General features: G+C 41.5%; 1 protein-coding gene across 2 annotated transcripts in view; it reads left to right on the top strand.

Moving 5' to 3' along the window:
• The first annotated feature begins 1,325 nt into the window (after positions 1-1,325).
• Positions 1,326-18,476, top strand: part of igf1rb (insulin-like growth factor 1b receptor) — a 38,615-nt gene continuing 21,464 nt past the window's right edge. For both annotated transcript variants that reach the window (XM_070903205.1, XM_070903213.1), the window contains exons 1-2: positions 1,326-1,416; positions 7,224-7,790. In XM_070903205.1, the coding sequence (XP_070759306.1) occupies positions 1,326-1,416; positions 7,224-7,790 (658 nt within the window). The remainder of the gene's footprint in view (positions 1,417-7,223; positions 7,791-18,476) is intronic.

The following is an 18,476-nucleotide window of genomic DNA, read 5'->3' as shown; positions in this document are numbered from 1 at the left end:
TGACCAGAGAGGAGAAGTAAGAGCCGAGGTCTCACTCTGTCTACAATTTTGATATGCTATGGTGATGATGGGAACCTTCACGAAGAAGTGCACAAATGAGTGCTTTCGTGAAATTGGAAAGAAACTTCGGTGTATGGGGTTCTGGTAGAATCATGTCGGTCCATATTACGACCCCTGCCTCAGTGTCTGGTGTGAGGGCAGAAGGAAAGATGGCGCAGTGAAATGTCCTCTTTTGCAGATGATAATGTAGTAATGAGATGTGGGGTCCTTTTGCAAATATCCTTTGCAGTCTGTTCTGTCAACGATACTGTTAACACACAGAGATAAAGCTGACCCTCTTGTGATGAGTACCAGACCAGTCACTATGGTAACTGCTCTCCAATGGTGGCTAAACTGCAGTAAGAGCGACGCCCACTTTCACAGACTGGAAGGCGGGGCAGAGGCTCGAGTGATTCATCTTTTGAAACAGAGACGATCTCTGCGCACGGCGCCGTGTTTACAGTGAACACGGCAGACTGCAGACCGATCGAAGGAGACGGTGTGCGTACCTGTACATTAATCTGTCTAACTACGCTATCTGTCCAGCTATCTATCGACGAAGAGCATCAGAAAACCAAAGACGCTGACCTAACCCGGAGCAATAGGGTCAAATACTCCATTTTCCCTTGATATGAAGGTGAATTACAGCCACCACAACAACGCGGTGCGTGTGTGCATGATGAGCGGCTGAGGAGGAGGAGGAGGAGGAGAAGAAGGAGGCTGCGGTCTGAAACCAGATTTTATCCTGGATATTTCGAAACCAACGTCGTGTCGTTCACCCACGAGGGGCTGTGTATCGATTTAATATGTTATTGTATGCTCTCGACGGTCTCCTTCCATCCCAATTTTAAGGGGGTTTGACGCGTTTTCTGCCTCCTGAGGAATCTCCAGCAGCGGGACGGTGAACGTTTTTCCTCCAGATATGGAGTGTGAAGATGCGGATTACAGAGGAATCCCCGCCGCTAGTTTAGCCGCATTTGTTTCATTATACACGTCAACGCAGTGTTGTTTTTGGCAGGAATAAACAGAACTATGAATACATATTTTCTGGCGAGAGGAATAAATCGGTGATTTTGGAGCGCGATTGGACTCCCATTAGGAAACGTGAGAAAGCTACCCTGCTAGCCTGTATGTAGTAGCTATTAGCTCCATTAGCCGGCTAACAGCTAAAAGGTGCTGGCTGGATATTAAAAACAGCTTTTTAATAATTCTGACCGGGTTTTGCCCACGTTTCCTCCCCTCAACGTATTTATTTACAGGATTTGGGAGGATTAACTCAGCCAGGAATGAGGTCTCGAATTGAAAGGAGCCGCTTGACCTTGTTTTGGGGTCTGATGCTGGGTCTGTCGTCCTGCCTCTGGCCCGCCACCGCAGAGAGTAAGTAATGCTACTCCACAGAACTGCACACGGGGAAACATTGTTTTGTCCATGCTCCAATACTGTTCAAACATGGGAAATATATATGTATGTGTATGTGTGTATATGTATGTATACGAGGGGCATATGTGTATATATATATGTGTATATAGTGCAATACAATGTTTTCTTGACAATTTACAAATTACATTTATGGCAGGTGTTCATGGAGAGAGAAATATGGTATGTCACAGTGTAGTTATAGGATAATGGTAGATTTGAATGTACATCAAACCTACTGTATGAAGATTTTGTATTACACAGTATATTACTTTTATATTTATCGAGGAAATGTAATTTTATGTCAGTGGGAAAAGCCTTTAATATATTATGTTGTTATGACACTAGTGCAAATATACTAAAACTCTGTTTTAGTGAATACTGTGTTATAGATTGTAGAAAGTCTACTTGTAATATTGGAACTTGGTTTTAAAACACACTGCAAAAAATATACTGAAGTGAGACGAAGTACTGCAAACTTTTTGCATAAATAAGTCAGTTGTCGAGCTCTGTATATGCTCTAATAGATTAGGCATTTCAACACTAAATACACAAGCACACACACACACACACACACACAGAGTATTTCTTTTTAATTGTTGCTGGTCATAGGAAGTGCTTGTCGGTGAAGTGAATGCTTGATGGTTTTACAGCCTGGACCAGTCCATTCAGCATCAGAGGTTCAGCATAAAAATGAATGAAAAGAGCAATGCTAGTGTAGGTAGATGCTTGGGTTACATTTAGGATTATAGAAGAGCATTTCAGTCATATCTTATTAACTTTCCAAGGTTTCTGATGAGACAAAGTAGACCTTACCTGAGTGAACACACCACAATCGGTATTTTTCATTTTAATAATGTTCCCTTAAGATTGACTGAAACCACAGCATTGAACTCTATTTGTCTAAAGGTGTCACAGTGCCTTTCTTTGGCAGTACACAGCCATTTGTTCTCCCTTTACTTAATAAACCTGGGGATACGTTGACCTTGGAAATATTTTCATGAATACCAGCCCTGCTGCAGCTGCCATGATAAGGCGCAACAACATCCTCCCATCAGGCAAATGATGGGAACCACAGAAGGGCTGAGGCTATAGATGGTAGTCCGATGATAGTCTATTGAAGTAAACTATACTTCTTTGAAAGTTATTACAGCACACCATTTGGTACCACACAGATGGCTTAGTGCAAGGAAAATGGGATTTTCTAGTGCCTAACTACTGCATGGCAGCATATTGAAGCTCACAGCTTCTGTCAGCATGTAAACCTTCAAATTTAATGAATTTAAAGCTTCTATATTTATTCAAATTTTCTTTTTATGTGTTGCCACCTGAAATTTTTCCATGTCTCCAGCTATACTGTAAACTAGGCTTCCTGATTCATCCCATTCATCATGACATGTTGGGGAGGGGTGTGTTGGGGGCTTGAACCAGGGTCTGGGTTTTAAAATAGAACAAGCCAAAGTACATTCGCAAGCAAAACAGACTAAGTTCTGTTGATTGGAAAGAGTGAGGAGCTTGTGAACTGTGTGTCATGGGGTTTACTGTTAGCCCCAGTGGTCACAGGACAAACCTGGGAGCAGCAGAGAGGTTCTCCCATCGAAATCCTACATTTATTCTCACTCTGGTGTGGCGCTGTCTAAAGGTTCCTTGTGTGGCTAAACTCTAAGCATTCCTGCTGGTTTGCTGTATCAGTTGGGACTAAAGGGCAGCTGGTAGGCTCGAGTTAACCAGGTTCTGCTCTGTTGCTGCAGACACAGCTTTTTAGGTGAACCAAACAAGTTTTCTCTGTCAAGAATGATCTTTTGCTAAAGCTTCCCAGCGCATTTCTTCTCACCTTGCCTCTCATGTGGAAAGGTATTTATGAATACGTTCCCCCCCTCCGGCAGTCTGTCATTAACAGGATGGAAATGAGGAGTAAACAGACTTGCTGCAGTCTAGTGGCAGTGTATGAAGCACCAGCATAGAGGGCGTATTGCTTCCTATTTCTTGTCTTATGGGGCTTCTAGTGGATTTCCTCTGATTGTCTGTGGATAGTCTGGGTGCTGCAGCCAACTGGGAAAAGGTTATCAAAAGTAAATATGTCATCTGAAGGCTCATCAAAGCGGCAGAGATAGGCTTGTGTACTCAGCTGTTTAAAATGTGCCAGTGTAGAGGAGTTGAGGGAGGGGGAGTTATTAAGCTGCTACACCTGCTATTGGTATTTTCACTTAGCTGGCACACAAGATGTACATTTTGATCAGAAACCTTTGTTTAGTATCTACAGCACGAGCGTGGTCAGGAGCAGTTCCCATGAAAGATGGCCATGCTGGCGTTGCAGTGAGGCCACAGAGGGCGAAGCGTCGAGGCAGCAGTGATGTAACGTCACCGGGCGGTGTGTCTTTTTACAGGCCCGGGTGTTGGGATTGTATTAACAGGTATGCAGCTTGCTGAGGGCTGCTGACAGTTTGCCCTGACAAGTAGATTACAGAGAAAGACATAACCGCCATACCAGCACACTGCCTGCCTTAAATCACACCAAAGGCATTGTATTATGGCTCACCAAAGGCTCTCGTGTCCTCTCCAGAGAAGACTTAAACTCTCAGCAGAGTTAGTCGAAAAAAGCCTACAGACGGGTAGGTCAAGAACTGTCACAGTCCTTGACCCTCTATTTTACGTGAGAACCAAATGACCCTAATTAAAATGCCAGATTCAAAGAAAGGCAATACAACTTTAACACATTTTTGCAGGGCACTGGTACACTACGAGCCGCAGCTCCAGTGTGCTTTGAAACTAGCATCACACGCAGGGTTGAAAGAGGTCATCCTTGGGAAAGTTTTTACATTGGATATATTTGTTGTCTGTAGAGTTATGTGGTAAAACATGCTTTTTGGGGGAAGAATTATAGGACAATCTTAAACTTGTTTTAGCCAGTTTACTAACTTAATTTGCACATATGGGCCCGACTCTCTTTTGAGTTGTTCAGCGGAGAGATGTCTGTCGATCAGCCCTTTTCTTTTGTTGGTGTCTGTTGCTACTTTCTATTGGTATTTAAAAATGTCCTCGAGCAGTGGACCAGTTGGCACAAAGCGGTAGATATGTGAGGTGGCATTTAACTGTATAATATAATGTTAATGCCACTTTTTTTCTCCTCTTTATGATCTGGTACCACTGCTTGGTTTCAATTTCCTAAGCACATTAGGTCGAAAATGTAACATTGACTGTAAGGAGTGGGTGCATATTTAATATTTGGTTTTTAAGTCATGTGCTGTCATTAGCTGAAGACTTTGGAGTTCCTAGACATCAGCAGACATTAGGTGTCTTCCCTGGTAATGACCTGTTGGGCCTGTAGTGCAGCCACCGTCACGTGTTGCTTCATGTTCCATATGCAGTTTTTAAAACCAAGATGTTGAACCAAGATTTATTTACAAATCCCTTAACCACAATTACAATCTAAAAGCTGGAAAAAAAAAAGGGGAATGTTTCTCTGAGCTGCTAATACTCATTTCATGCGTTAGTGTGAAATAGGTATCGGAAAGGTACTATCTTTCATGAACTTTGCCACAGCTGAGCTCAGTTTTAACACATCTTTTATCCCCCAAATGGAAAAGTACACACAAAGTTTCTGAAAGGTAGCAGGAATATTACCTCCCTCATCAACAAGTGACTTAACACTATTGAGGGGATACTACGCTCACATACTCATATGTTTTATTTGTTTCATCATTTACCTGTAGCTCGCGTTGGGGTAGTGTCATACAATCATAGCACCTCTTTTTTCTGTGTGTAACTGACATGTAGAGTTTGTTGACCATTTTTAACAACAGTAAATTATTACTGATAGATAAAGTTATTTTTTGAGAATATAAAATGGTGATAGCCGCGTGTACTGGTTAAAACTTCAGTATTGCAGTGTGTCATGTTGTGCTACGCTGTCAAACCGCGTTGAGGGGTTTGGGAAAACTTTCCATTGCCAGCACAAAGGTTCAGGGTGTTCTTTTGGAAATTAAACTTTGTTCCACCTCGGTAGCAGACCACACATGTTTTGGGGAACTACAGAGTTTGGTATCGGCAGTGCTGTCTGTAACTGATCGCATAATATTCTTCATTACTACTTAGACTTTTACATTTTGCATCAGTATGCATGAAGCAGTGCAGTTATTGTGACAAGTTTAGTGCAGATTACTCTATTGCTTATTTTCTTAGATTATACAGTGATGTGTACAGCCCTGGGGCGTGACATCTAGTGTGGGAACATATATAGCCAATGGCATATTGCTCTAGCTCCAGGTTTTGCTTTTACGGCAATCCCTTAAGAAAAAAAATGACATTAATTTACACTCATTAAACCTGCAACACCAGCCCTAATGTCTAATTATAAAATGTTGTAATTACATTAAACACCTAATCGTCTTTCACAAACCTCCCTGAGTAACATTCATATCGTGAAACTTTATAGACCAGCATTAAAGTAGTAGTGTGACAACCTGTTAGCTGGTTGGTGTGAGTTTCCATGACTCACTGCCCTCCAGCTTTTTGAGTCTAAATCCTCCTCACAGTGATGTGTGATAATGGCCTCCATGTTTCTGTGGGTGCTGCTGGGGTTTCAGGTTAAGTATTGTTTAGAGGCATAGCACACAGGTGGGCATAAAAAAGTTGGAAAGGCAAACCGGGTGGAGTGCCATCACCGATCATCACCATCACGCCTCACCAAAGTTTTCCTGATGTAGGTTCTGATCATTCACTGAATTCAAAGCAGTGCCTCTTTTTTTGTTGTTTTTTATAAAATTCTTTTCTTTCTTGTTTTGGTTCAGTGTATTTCTTTGTTTAAATAAAATCACAGTCCACTAGCTGTCTCAGGAAATAAGGTGCTGCTCAAGAGGTTACAAAGAAAACAAATGCTAACAAATCTATTTTACACTGAACATAAAACTGCATAAATACATGTTTTTACAATTTGTTCACATGAAAGGGCAGACAAGTCTCTCAAAGGCCCAGACATTTTCCCTTCTGGCCTAGATAATTCTTCAGTTCGCTCGATCATAGTGTATGCAAAGACTGCTACAGGTTGTTTTATCACATATACTGTACTTGATCAACTGACAGTGTGCACATGTTTTTATGGATGATGTCTTTTATAGTAGAATAGTTTCTATGCCTTTTGATGTCATTGTATTATGAAAGCTTGGCAAGAGCAGACAGCTACACAAAAACACTGGGGTCACATTAGGTGGAAACACGAGTAACAATAGCCTGAAGGCAGAGTAATGTAAACTTTATTGCGCTGTTAACCTTAGCTTGAGTAGAACCTGACTCAAGTATTTACTTTGTCACACCACGTTGAGTTGGCATTGAATATGAGAACTGCGAGGCAAACATGTTCTGTCAACAACAGCACAGCTTAAGTGTACTGTCAATATTTGAAATATGGATTGGATAAACGTCTCTTATAAATATCCCTGTATCAGGAATGGAGAACATTGTTTTATATATTGTTACATTTAACGGCTATTTATTGCAAAGAGTGTGTAAATAAATGGTGAAATACCCAGATCATTTGTAAGAATGTGTTCTCTTGTAATTGTTTTGCTGCTTAGCTTTAAAAGAACAGGCTGTGCTGTTTGATTTTAGCCAAGACCTCATATTGTTATGATCCCTGTGGAGAGCATCAAATATAGGGATATAGCGAAGAAATAAAGAAGAATTGAGCAAATGAGGTGTTATATATTTATGTTTCTGTTGAGTTTAATGCATTAGAACCCCTCACCCTCTCCTTTCGTTTCCCCCTGCAGTCTGTGGTCCCAGCATCGACATCGGCAACGACATCAGTGAATTCAGACGCCTAGAGAACTGCACAGTGGTGGAGGGCTACTTGCAGATCCTCCTCATTGGTGACAAAAACAACAACAACATCAACCAGGAAGTCTTCCGCTCCCTCAGCTTCCCCAAGTTGACCATGATCACCGACTACCTGCTGCTATTCCGGGTGTCCGGCCTCGACAGCCTGAGCACGCTCTTTCCCAACCTCACCGTCATACGCGGGCGAAACCTCTTCTACAACTACGCCCTCGTGATCTTCGAGATGACCAGCCTGAAGGACATTGGCCTGTACAACCTGAGGAACATCACCCGCGGCGCCATCCGCATCGAGAAGAACCCCGAGCTCTGCTACTTGGACTCCATAGACTGGTCCCTCATCCTGGACGCGGAGTTCAACAATTACATAGCTGGGAACAAGCAGTCCAAGGAGTGCAGTGATGTGTGTCCGGGCATCATGGAGAACAGCCCTCAGTGCAGAAAGACTATGTTCAACAACAACTACAACTACCGCTGCTGGAATTCCAATCACTGCCAGAAAGGTAAGCTGACTGTCACACATGATAGCTCATCAGGGATTTGAATTGCAAATAGATCATGCAGACAGTCTAGCCTTTGGCCTGATTTTTGTGGAGATGTGAATTTGGGAGTGTAATGAACGGCTCTGTGCCTACAGCTGTGGCCTGCTACCTGTCACTTTAACTGCTTTAGCTGTTGTGTTTTGGCTGGGAGGACGGAGAGGAAAGCGAGGGCATGTTGTTATGCATGATTGACTTGTCTGCACATCTCAGGTGTTTATCCAAGTTAACAGAAACATGAAGAAAGAGCTAAGCAGAGGTATCAGTTAAGATGCCTCTGCCCGTGTCGTTGTTGAGCAAGGCTTTCTGAATGTGAGCAACTACTGGCTGCCAAATGTCAATCTCTGTTTACTTATGTACAAAAAACCTATATTTTAGTAGTAGTAATGCAGTCTGCTGCATTTCTCTGAAACGAGGCAGTAGCTTGCATGTGTCTTGTGACGTTTATTTGATGCCATGAAAGTTCAATTCAAATGCTCTCTTCTGCCTAAACAAACTGAATTAGAGGAGTAAATGCTCCAGAGATTAATTAAACTACTCCGAGCACGTTGGGTGTGAACTCACCCTTTAATTTTGTGTTTACGACTGCAGCGTTTTAGATGACTTGTTTTGCTGGTGCATTTCAGACGATCTGTTTTGGCTGACTGAGTGTGTGTGTGTGTGTGTGTGTGTGTGTGTGTGTGTGTGTGTGTGTGTCTGGCTGAATTGTTTCCCTGGTGACTGGCGCCTTGCTGCAGACTCAGCATGTTGATGTTTTCAGTCTTGTGACATGGAACTGTGGCAGGACAGGCCTGGATCGCATGCATGTGCGTACACACATAGACTCACACACACACACTGTCAACATCATCAAACACACTGGAAGCGCAGACAGATGCAGGCATGCACAAATGTAAACAGATATATTACAGAGATGCAAATATGTTTGAAATACACTCATGCCGCCTGGCCTGCTTAGTGGGTTGTTGGAGTGGCAGAGTGTGGGCATGCTGGGAAAGAAACCAGGAGGTTGAATATGTTGGAGGAAGACATGTTGGACGGATGGATGGAGGGGATGTGAGGTGGAGGAGCAGAACTCTGTGCTGTTTAAAATCTAGACCCCTCCACTCCTCTTTGACTTTGTGCCAATGGGCTTTAGACTCATGTTAAAAACAGATTACATCTCATCCAGTAAGACACAGTATCTATCCAGATAATTTAACCAGTCATCATATGGATGGTGACCTAGTAAATCCACCATACGCCCTATCTACAGTTGTGTCTTCACATGCGAGAGGGCCACCCATCTTCCATCAACTCAATAACAACCGGCAGCTGTGTGTAACAGTTTCCCCTGATAAAAGGCCATCTTTCTGTCTCCACTCTGTTGAGACAAGACTAAAACATGTTGTTTTTCAGAGGGCCGGGGGGCTGTGAAGAAAATAGATTTGGATATTATTTTTAAATAGCCAACAACTAATACGAAATGCCTTGGCTAGTAGTACGTCTATTACCAGTGCTAGTGCGACAGCTGCTGCTACTACTGTTTCTCTAACTACTGCCTCAACTGCTAAGCCATCTGCTGCTGCTAGTAAAACTACTATTATTACTATGACTCCCACTAAGTATACAACAGTCACTATTGATGCTGCTTGGTCTACCATGGCTGCTGCTAAAACCACTGTTAATACTACTGCAAGTACTCTGCAGGTGCTGGGGCCACAATCTTGTTTGCAGCTGTATGATGTCAGAGCCGTTGAATTATATTCAACTCTCAGGAGAATTAATGTAGCCTCTTCCTCACATGTCATAAGACATGGGGGTCCAGATAACATCACCACACTTGCCCCAAAGCCTCATAGTTGCAGTTTCTCCTCGGCCACATCTCAGAACCTGACTAACTGGACAGACACTTTTAGGCATGACTCATGTGTTTGTGTCCAGTTGGCATCTTCCTATCCAAAAAAGATTGACATGTTTTATTAAGTCGGTTTAAGTAGACTAAATATTGAAAAGGTGGGGGATGGCCCTGTAAAGAAGCATAAGCAGTCAACTGGGCTCCAGAGGGAGTGTGTCAGCCGGGGCAAATGGGCCATCATCGCTGCCGCTGCCTTAAAACAGAATTGATCTCAAAACAACATGAGCACCACTGCTCTCACTGCAGAGACTGCATTGTTGTGCTATTTATTAGGCAGTTTATTGGAGAAGTCAGCTGGTAGTAAAGCCAGGCTTCATTAAAGCAGAGACATTTAGGAAGGAGACGGCCCAACTTCCTGTATCAGTGTCACGTGGGTTTCGCCACTGCCCCGCCCAATTAGGAGACTGGTGGCAGCTCCTGGGTCTACTAAATCCAATGGGAGAAGCGAACATGATTACAGATCATGACCGATTCTTTCGCCCCGAAGTCACCTAAGTAAATATTGGACCCACTTTTATTATTGTTATTATTTAACTGTTTTTGGAGAAGGGAAAAAGAGAATATTATTAGACAGATAAAACGAGCGGCAAAATAAGGCGGCGGCTCCAGTACCTGCAGATCAGAGGCTGTTTACATGTTTGCTGTGCAATCCTGTGTGTAGTAGTACGTAGCAATGCAGAGAGTAAAGCCTGATGCTTCTATACTTCCATACTTCCATACTAATCGTGTCTGTTTACTTGATTTGGACCAGTAGCATTAAACACCCTGAGGACCACAGAGGACCATATAATGATGGGTTTTATTTGTCTCTCTGATAACGGCCTGTATCAAGCCTCAGAAATCTTATCTAGGATCTGTTGTTTGAATGTGTGCCTTGCTCACAGGCCCTCTACTGTGCTGGCATGAGAGTGAACTTTGTATTCAGAGGCATTTCATTTCCAGACCCCGGTCATTCATCAGATCAATAAATGACGGAAACCCTGTTTCCATTGAATATAAAGGACATGCTTTAAGCCTGAACTCATTCATAAAACTGTTACTGGGAAAAGAGGGTTCAAAGTCGGTTTCCTTCTCTGGGAAAGTGCAGTGTTTTTCAGTCATGGTCTGCGGGGGGCGGGGGTGGGGGGGCTACATTCTCCCATGTTTACTTCCCTCATTTATTTTTTGGAATCTGGTTTGGGTGTTTTGTCTTGTTCATAACTCACGGGCTTCTTCTAAAGAAGAGCCATGTTCGTGCATGCTGGGAAGCAAACACACTGTCTCACTCTCTCTCTCTCTCAAACCCGCACACACGCTCACACATTGAACAGCATGGGGGATGTTTTTCCGGTGCTTTGTATGGTCTGAGGAGATGAAAGCACATCATTAAAGTACAAAGTAGGTCTTCAGGGATTTACTGGAAGGGATTTTTCGTCTTTTGTTAACCCCTGGTTGAAGGGATTACACATGAAACTAAAAGTGTTGTCTTCAGGGTTGTTGCTCAGCCTGCCGCTGAATTAATTTGCTACACTTAACATGTCAGTGTTGACATGTTATCCTCAAACAAAGTAGTTGGTTGTCGCTTTATTGTGCACGGTGGTGTTGCAAGTCAAGATAAGAATCAAGTATGGAAACGCATATTTAAATCCTACACATAAAGGCATAATGTTTAAAAGTTTCTGACTTTAGTGACTTCTAGTGGTAGTATCAAAAAAAAAAAGACACTGGCAGACAGCAGTGCACATGACTACCCCCCCTACCCCCACCACTATAACAATTATTTCTCGGCCTAAAATGACACTTGAAAAAAAATGCTTCTTTGGGTGAGTGGTTTAGGGCTGGAGCCTCTAAAAAAAAGTATTTTCAGCCTGTTAAGTGCCACATGATTTTGTTTGAAAAATATAAAACTTTTTGGCTGGAATTGGCAGAGGGCATAAATCATGTTGCTTGCTAACAAAACAACATCAGTTTACAGTTTAACTTGGATGGGAAAACGGTGATCTGTGCTGACTCAAAGTTCTTCATCACAATGAATCACTAACATGACAGACACAGAGGTCCTCTGCAGATATACAGTATCTGTATGGTGTATATACATTGGACGATAAGTAACAAGAAATTGTAATACAAATGAACCAAAGATATGTTTGAGCCAGGTATATGAGTATTTTACAGTTAAACTATGTTACTAAAATTAACATTGGTCAATATATTGTTTATATATAGACTTTTTTAAACACTCAAATACCAATATTGGTATCCGCCTGAAATTAAAATATAGTATCAGTTCCTCCATGTTTTCTGTCTGTCTTTACTCTGTCGGCTATCAAATATAAGCAAATTTCCCTAAAATAATCTTTAGAAACTTTCAGTGTCGGTCAGGCTTTATTGTGACCAAAATGTGCTTGTTACCAGTATCAGTGCTGGCTTTCTGTCAGACTGTTTAACATTTCAATGGAAGCAAACAGGTGTGTGTTGATTGGGTAAATCGGGGGGGAAAAAGTCGTCCAACAAATCTCAGCATATCAGATTGTCTGTTTACACTCTGTGTTTTTGCAGAAACAAGCAGCGCTGCGATATTTGATTTATAATGCTGAATACGTTGCTGTGGCATCAGTGAAATTGTGCGTGTTGGCTGACATGCAGGCGACACACTATCAGCTGTCTAGCAGTGTGTGTGTGTGTGTGTGTGTGTGTGTGTGTGTGTGTGTGTGAGAGAGAGAAAGAGAGCTAAAGAGAGTCCAACAGAGAGAGTGAGTAAGTTGTGGAGGCAATCCCAGCCCCCCTCCCTCTCCTGTTTTCTGGTTGGTTTTGGATGTGGTAGATCCAGTGTTTATTTACTCAGTGCTTCTCTAGTGCTACATCTGAGGCCATTTTTAAATATATATTTTCTTAATGTGAACTATCCTGTTTTCAGTTTCTACCTCACTGATGTTTTTGGGGTTTTCTGCTCTACTTGACCTTGGAAGTTTCTGCTCTCTCCCAGCATGTTTGAGATGAGACATGGATTGTGTTAAGGTATGGATTTGGGCTATAAAGTGTTGGGTTATGTTTAGAGTTTAGGACTGAAACATGTAGCTCCATTGATGAACTTGATGCAATGTTCCAGAACCAGACATATCTAAACCCAGTTGCTTCAGTGATCCTCCTTTCAATGACACTTTCTCCCTGCACTTTGTAAATACAACCAAACGTTGGCTATTGTATATATTCTCACTCATATTCTTACTGTGTTCTTTAGAAATGACAGACAACAGAATAAGTAGAGTTTTAAAGGATGGAAAACTGTGTGGCTCCACAAGGTTGAAGCCATCAGACTGGGTTCAACTCAAAAGTGACAAAAGTGTTTCAATAGGCTGAGGTATTGTTTCTCTGTATGTGGAGTAAGGAATTGGTCTATAAAACTAATGTGCGGCTTTACCCTCTCATACACATATTACATGACAACAGGATTGGAAACGTACAATAGAATAGTACAGCACATGCACTGACACACATGCAGAACAACCACATAAAGGACCAGCACAGGTTACAGCATGGACGGTATGTGGTGTATACATTATGAAAGGCAATAAGGAAGAGGGTGAAGGGGTTTTTCATAGGAGTAAGTCAAAGCCCAGCTCCTGCAGAGAGGTTGCGTTATCCAGACAGTCTGACTTGTGTGACCCAGTGCTTAGGGCTTAAGGTGACTACTAGTTCCTGCTGATGTCTGTCTAATCTCTGCTATGATTAGCTCCATACCATCATGTACTGAGTACAGACACCCACTCTCTCACTCCATACACACACTAGTTTGGAGATCGATGAAGCTGGCCCGGGACCATGTGGTCGCCTGTTTGAATCCCTGGTCTGAAAGTGATGGAGAAATGCTCTCCCTTTCCTTCACTTTTACTGCAAAGATGATGTGCTTTTGGCAACACATACCTGCCTTCATTTTTACCAGAAAACACCTACAGTACCTGTATCAGTTCTTATCAGGCCTTATGCTTGTGTGTGTGTGTCCTTTCTATTCACTACATAGCGTTTGATTGCCTTGACAGCCACTCACATACAGGAGCTAAAGCTGTATGTACTGAACACACTGCTAGCATGCATCCTGTGCTCTTGACGGATCTTGGGGCTGCTGCCTGTGATAGCATGCTAAGCCAACAAAGAATTCCAAACTACTTTTTCTCATATAAAATTCTCATACATGTTTAAATGTGCCACACTCAGTATGGTTACAGTGAAAGCCAGTGTAAAATAGTGTGATTTTGACTGGTCACATCTTGAGCCACTTCTCATCCAGTTTTGCAACTGCAAAAACAACAGACACGGTGGGACTGAAGATGCGTCAGGGTTTCATTAATAGCATATGGTCAGATGAATAAGTTATGATAAAAACAACTGGGATGTCTTCTCTTTGTTGGCAGTTTCATCAGATGTGTGAAACAGATGTAAAAATGGCAAATTCAGCCTTGGATCTAGGGCTGCAACTAACAATTGTTTTGACTAACGGTTACGACGTGTCTATACAGAAAGCATTTTTTTTCCCAGCATTTTTCAGTCATCCATCTCATGCTTGTCTGATGGAACAGATATGCAAAATGAAGCGTATTTTTATGCTTCAAATCTATTTTCTTCAGTATTTTGTGTGTAAGTACACTGATTGTGTGTTGGGCTCTGATGCAATTATTCGTTCGGCCTGTAAACCATCAGTCCAAAACCCAAAGATATTCATTTTACAATGATATAAAACAGAGAGGCAGGAAATCTTCACATTTGAGAAGCTGGAACCAGATAATATTTGGCAGTTTTTCTTGAAAAATGACTTTTAATCGAACAATTAATCGATTTTCAAAGTTGTCCATTGAATTTTTTTTTGTCTGTTGGCTAATCAGTGAATCTACTAATCGTTGCAGCCTTTCTTAGATCGTGTTCTGTGACCGCTTTGGGAGGTACAAAGGGCAGTGACACCTGCTCACAATTTATGCCTTGAATGATTTTTCTTTGCATTTTGATATTGAATGTGTATGCTTGGTACAAACAAAACTTTGTTCTACATTTATCAAAATAAACATACCTGTGTCTTGTTCTGTTTTTTGATGGTTCAACAGCAATATATATATATATATATATATATATAGGTCATTATGCTGGCTATACTATAACTACTCGTAGTTGGTTTGAATCCAGGCTTTGAAACAGTCAGTCACGCCTTCAGATAAAAGTCATATTTGGTTAAATGATCTTTGAGAAAACTGGAGTCCAGAGCCACTCCTTTTGTTAACAATCAGTAAAATGTCATAATTAATAAAAAAAAACGACTGTAAAGATACTTGAATAAGGAGATCTTGTCCTTTGGGAATTGGATTAACTGTTTTACCGTTTTCACCTACGGCAGACATTCTAAAAGCAGTTACTGATCGTCACTACTAAAATCACAACATATGATGATCCACATCGAGTCATGCACCCCTCACCCTGACCCAGAACCCGGAGGCTGTCAGGGCTGGTAATTATAGGGACTGCTTTGTAAACCAGGCACATCCATGACTACTTTTAGTGAACAGTCACACCCATCCCTGGAATTCCTGGAAGAGAACATTACTGGTTTGGCTGTGTTGAAGTGCCTACTGTAATTATGTGGCCTTTAATTGTGCTCTGTTAACACCGTCAGATTGGGATGAGCTGTGACCAGGGACTGAGATGAGTCTCTTGTTTGTGGATTTGAGGCTGGTTGGGATAGTTTATGTTTTGTTATAAAGGCTCATTTTCCATCATTTCACTCTGCTGTGATCACAGTAGAATTACAATGAAAGAGAGAAAAAAAAGGCAAAATACTTTGGCCCTGTCAGAGGTTTTCTGCGCTCCAGTTTATGACTAGAGTTTTGCATTATGTTTACGTGTAATGGACTAACCAATTGTCTGTATTTGTCGGGGACGTAACAACCTGCATGTAGTATCAAAAAGAGCAAAAACATAAACAGTTGGTACATTTTATTGAATTTTATTCATTGATGATTCAGTTCTTTTTCATGTGTTGCACTCGCTATAGAGCAGTGTTGGTGGGGGGGGGGGGGGTACAACACACACACACACACACACACACACACAGATAGCAGCTTAAAAGCAGGCTACTTATTAGTTTTGTATTAGTAAATGAAATAATCCGTATAGCAATGTTTCATTTATTGCTACCAGTCTCCAGCGGGTTTTGGTAGTAGATGACATGGGTAATAAGTACCTGGTGACCAGATAATACCAACCTAAAAAGCAAGTTTCACGGAGCTCGTCTGGTTTCAGACTGTTGTCGCATCACAGTTGGGTATGGCCGGGTTTGGTCAGAGGTTCAGCTAGATCTCCTTCTTCATACAAGGTAATGTATCAGAACTGGATAGCTTTGAGAATCTCTGCTCATCAAAGTAAGCTAGGTCAATGTGCAAAACACCCAGGCTGTGAATTCTGGTTGTGATAAGTTGCCCATCATATTTTAAGGCTGCAAGAGAGGTACTGTAGGTCATTAGCACAGCCAACCAGGCCAGGCTGCCTCAAGGTGAATGGGAATCTTATACTCTGCCTCCTCCATCCTTTCCATCAAATTCCAGGGATATTTCTGTCTTCCCGAGCCAAGTAAACACACAAACACAAAGACTCAGGAATGTAGACAACTTCTTCTGATGCAGCCTGCATGTCTTATGTGTAAGTTGGCGGTTGGAACTAAATTAAGAATGATCAAGATTTACATTTCATGAAGTGGACTGATGTGGGTTAAAACAGCCCGTGTTTGATACTGACTCGGTTGATTCACTTTGTAGGTTTGGGAAATGAATCTGCTGTACCAAACTTGGTATTTTATGTCTAAAATCTAGAAAAGGGTGTGGCCAGTCATGTGAATGACACCAACTATAATAATATCAAAACATCTGTATTTTTATGTGTGCAGAGCAGCTAATGAGTTGAAATCTAACAATAACAGTATAATAAAGAGGGATCCAGTCCAAGTGAAAATAAACTAGCGGCAGTAAGGATTGGGTTTATGGTGTCTGTTGATATGGAAACCCTGGGCTCAATACCATGTCCTTTTCTCCTGAACAGAAACAATGTGATATTTCATCAGAATTGCACATAAAGTTCAGTTACTTACATCATTAATGTAACAATAAAGGGTTCAACCACTTAAAAATCTGTTGTTTTAGAAAACAATTTGGTTTGGAAGATTATTATTGTCCAACCACAGTTCTTAGCCCTACAGAAGAGCTGCAGGTCCTGCTTTTAGTATGAATGTGAAATATGTTAAAATTACATGTGATGGCAAACATCATTGTCATCTGTATTAACTGAAAATAGGGATCCAAGTGATCCGTCAGTGGTTGAGACTATCTCGTTTGACATTTTCTCGCAGTAAGTCATATTGTTCGGAGAAGAAACATAAAAGTAAATATTGTGGGGCTTCATATGGCGTGGCTTGTATTGTGTGAGGGGCCATGGCCACAGAATACAAGTCAGAAGTCTTTTAGTGAAGCAACAAGTTTGACAGGAAGAAATGGAGAAAAAAAAAGAGGACCGTGGACTGAAATAAAAAAACAGATGCAGAATAGTGTTAGTTAGCCCAGCTCTAACTAAAAAATTTAATTATAAACGTGCTAAAAGCATTTTACTGCCACAAAAACATGTTTCCGCCCGGTTTTGAGAGCACTGTTTATAAACTGTGCTCACAGAATCAGGATGTGTGTGATGTATTGTCATAATGTGTGTGTGAGCCCTTACCTTTGTCCCATTACATACAGTGCACAGGACAGCCTGTCATTTGGTAAGATTTGAACAATCTTGTTGTTTGACCTAGACATAACCCTCAGAAGTGATTGTCTAATTGTGGCCATTGTTATTTCTGCATCTCTCTTTGTCCTTCTGGAACTGTAGCCATAAGTGATATCTGTCCTAATCTTAACTGAGCTGTAGGTATCAGGAAACAGCCAATGTGATAGCTCCTTGTAAACCTCATCCACCCTGTTATTGTCTGGCCTCTGTGGAGGCTCTGGGGACCAAACTATTTGATTTGTCTTGTCTTTTCCAGGTCAGTCAGCAGGGGGATGCCAGGAATTCCTTTTGTCTGTAGTGATCCTGTAGTGTCAGCTGATCTGACAGATGTTTGTTCCCAACAAGTTCCACAAGGCTAACTGTTGGCTCTGTTTAGACGAGCTTAAACTGAATATTTTTCTGATGTTGTTTCATATGCTTTGACTATATGGTTATTACAAGGTACATTATTTGTCGAGCAAACTGTGTTGTTTAATGGCTGATAAGTCTTTTCATTCCTGTTTTGTCGTGGATGAAGAGACTTGAATGAATGGAAAAGATTCTGTCTTTGTGTCTGAGAAGCATTCAAACTGGGCTTCCTGGTTCGTATTTCATCTCCTCACCAGTGCCCTGTAGCAACATGCCCACTCCAACCCTTGCAGGTGTTTTGTCCTATCCACACTAAACCAGCTATGAACCTTTAACTCTCTATCTTTTACATACGCCCAAAACTATGATTTATGCTAGCACAGACCTGGTCAGGTGCTGTGTGGCAGTAATGTTAAGAAACAACACTTTAATGACACGGCCATTTATTTCAACCATTTATCCATTCATTTTGGCTATCTACTTTAACCATATATTCCTTACTTTTAGCTAACTATTGCAGTTATTTATCTAATAATTTTAGCTAACCTTCTCAACAACGTTTCTGTTAATTTTAGCTATTCACTTAAACCATTTATTTATTATTATATTAACTATTTCAACCATTT

The sequence above is a fragment of the Enoplosus armatus genome, chromosome 1 (genome assembly GCF_043641665.1).
Source record: "Enoplosus armatus isolate fEnoArm2 chromosome 1, fEnoArm2.hap1, whole genome shotgun sequence".
Lineage (NCBI taxonomy): Eukaryota > Metazoa > Chordata > Actinopteri > Centrarchiformes > Enoplosidae > Enoplosus > Enoplosus armatus.
The sequence above is the reverse complement of the archived record's forward strand: the minus strand, read 5'-3'. Positions and strand labels throughout refer to the sequence as shown.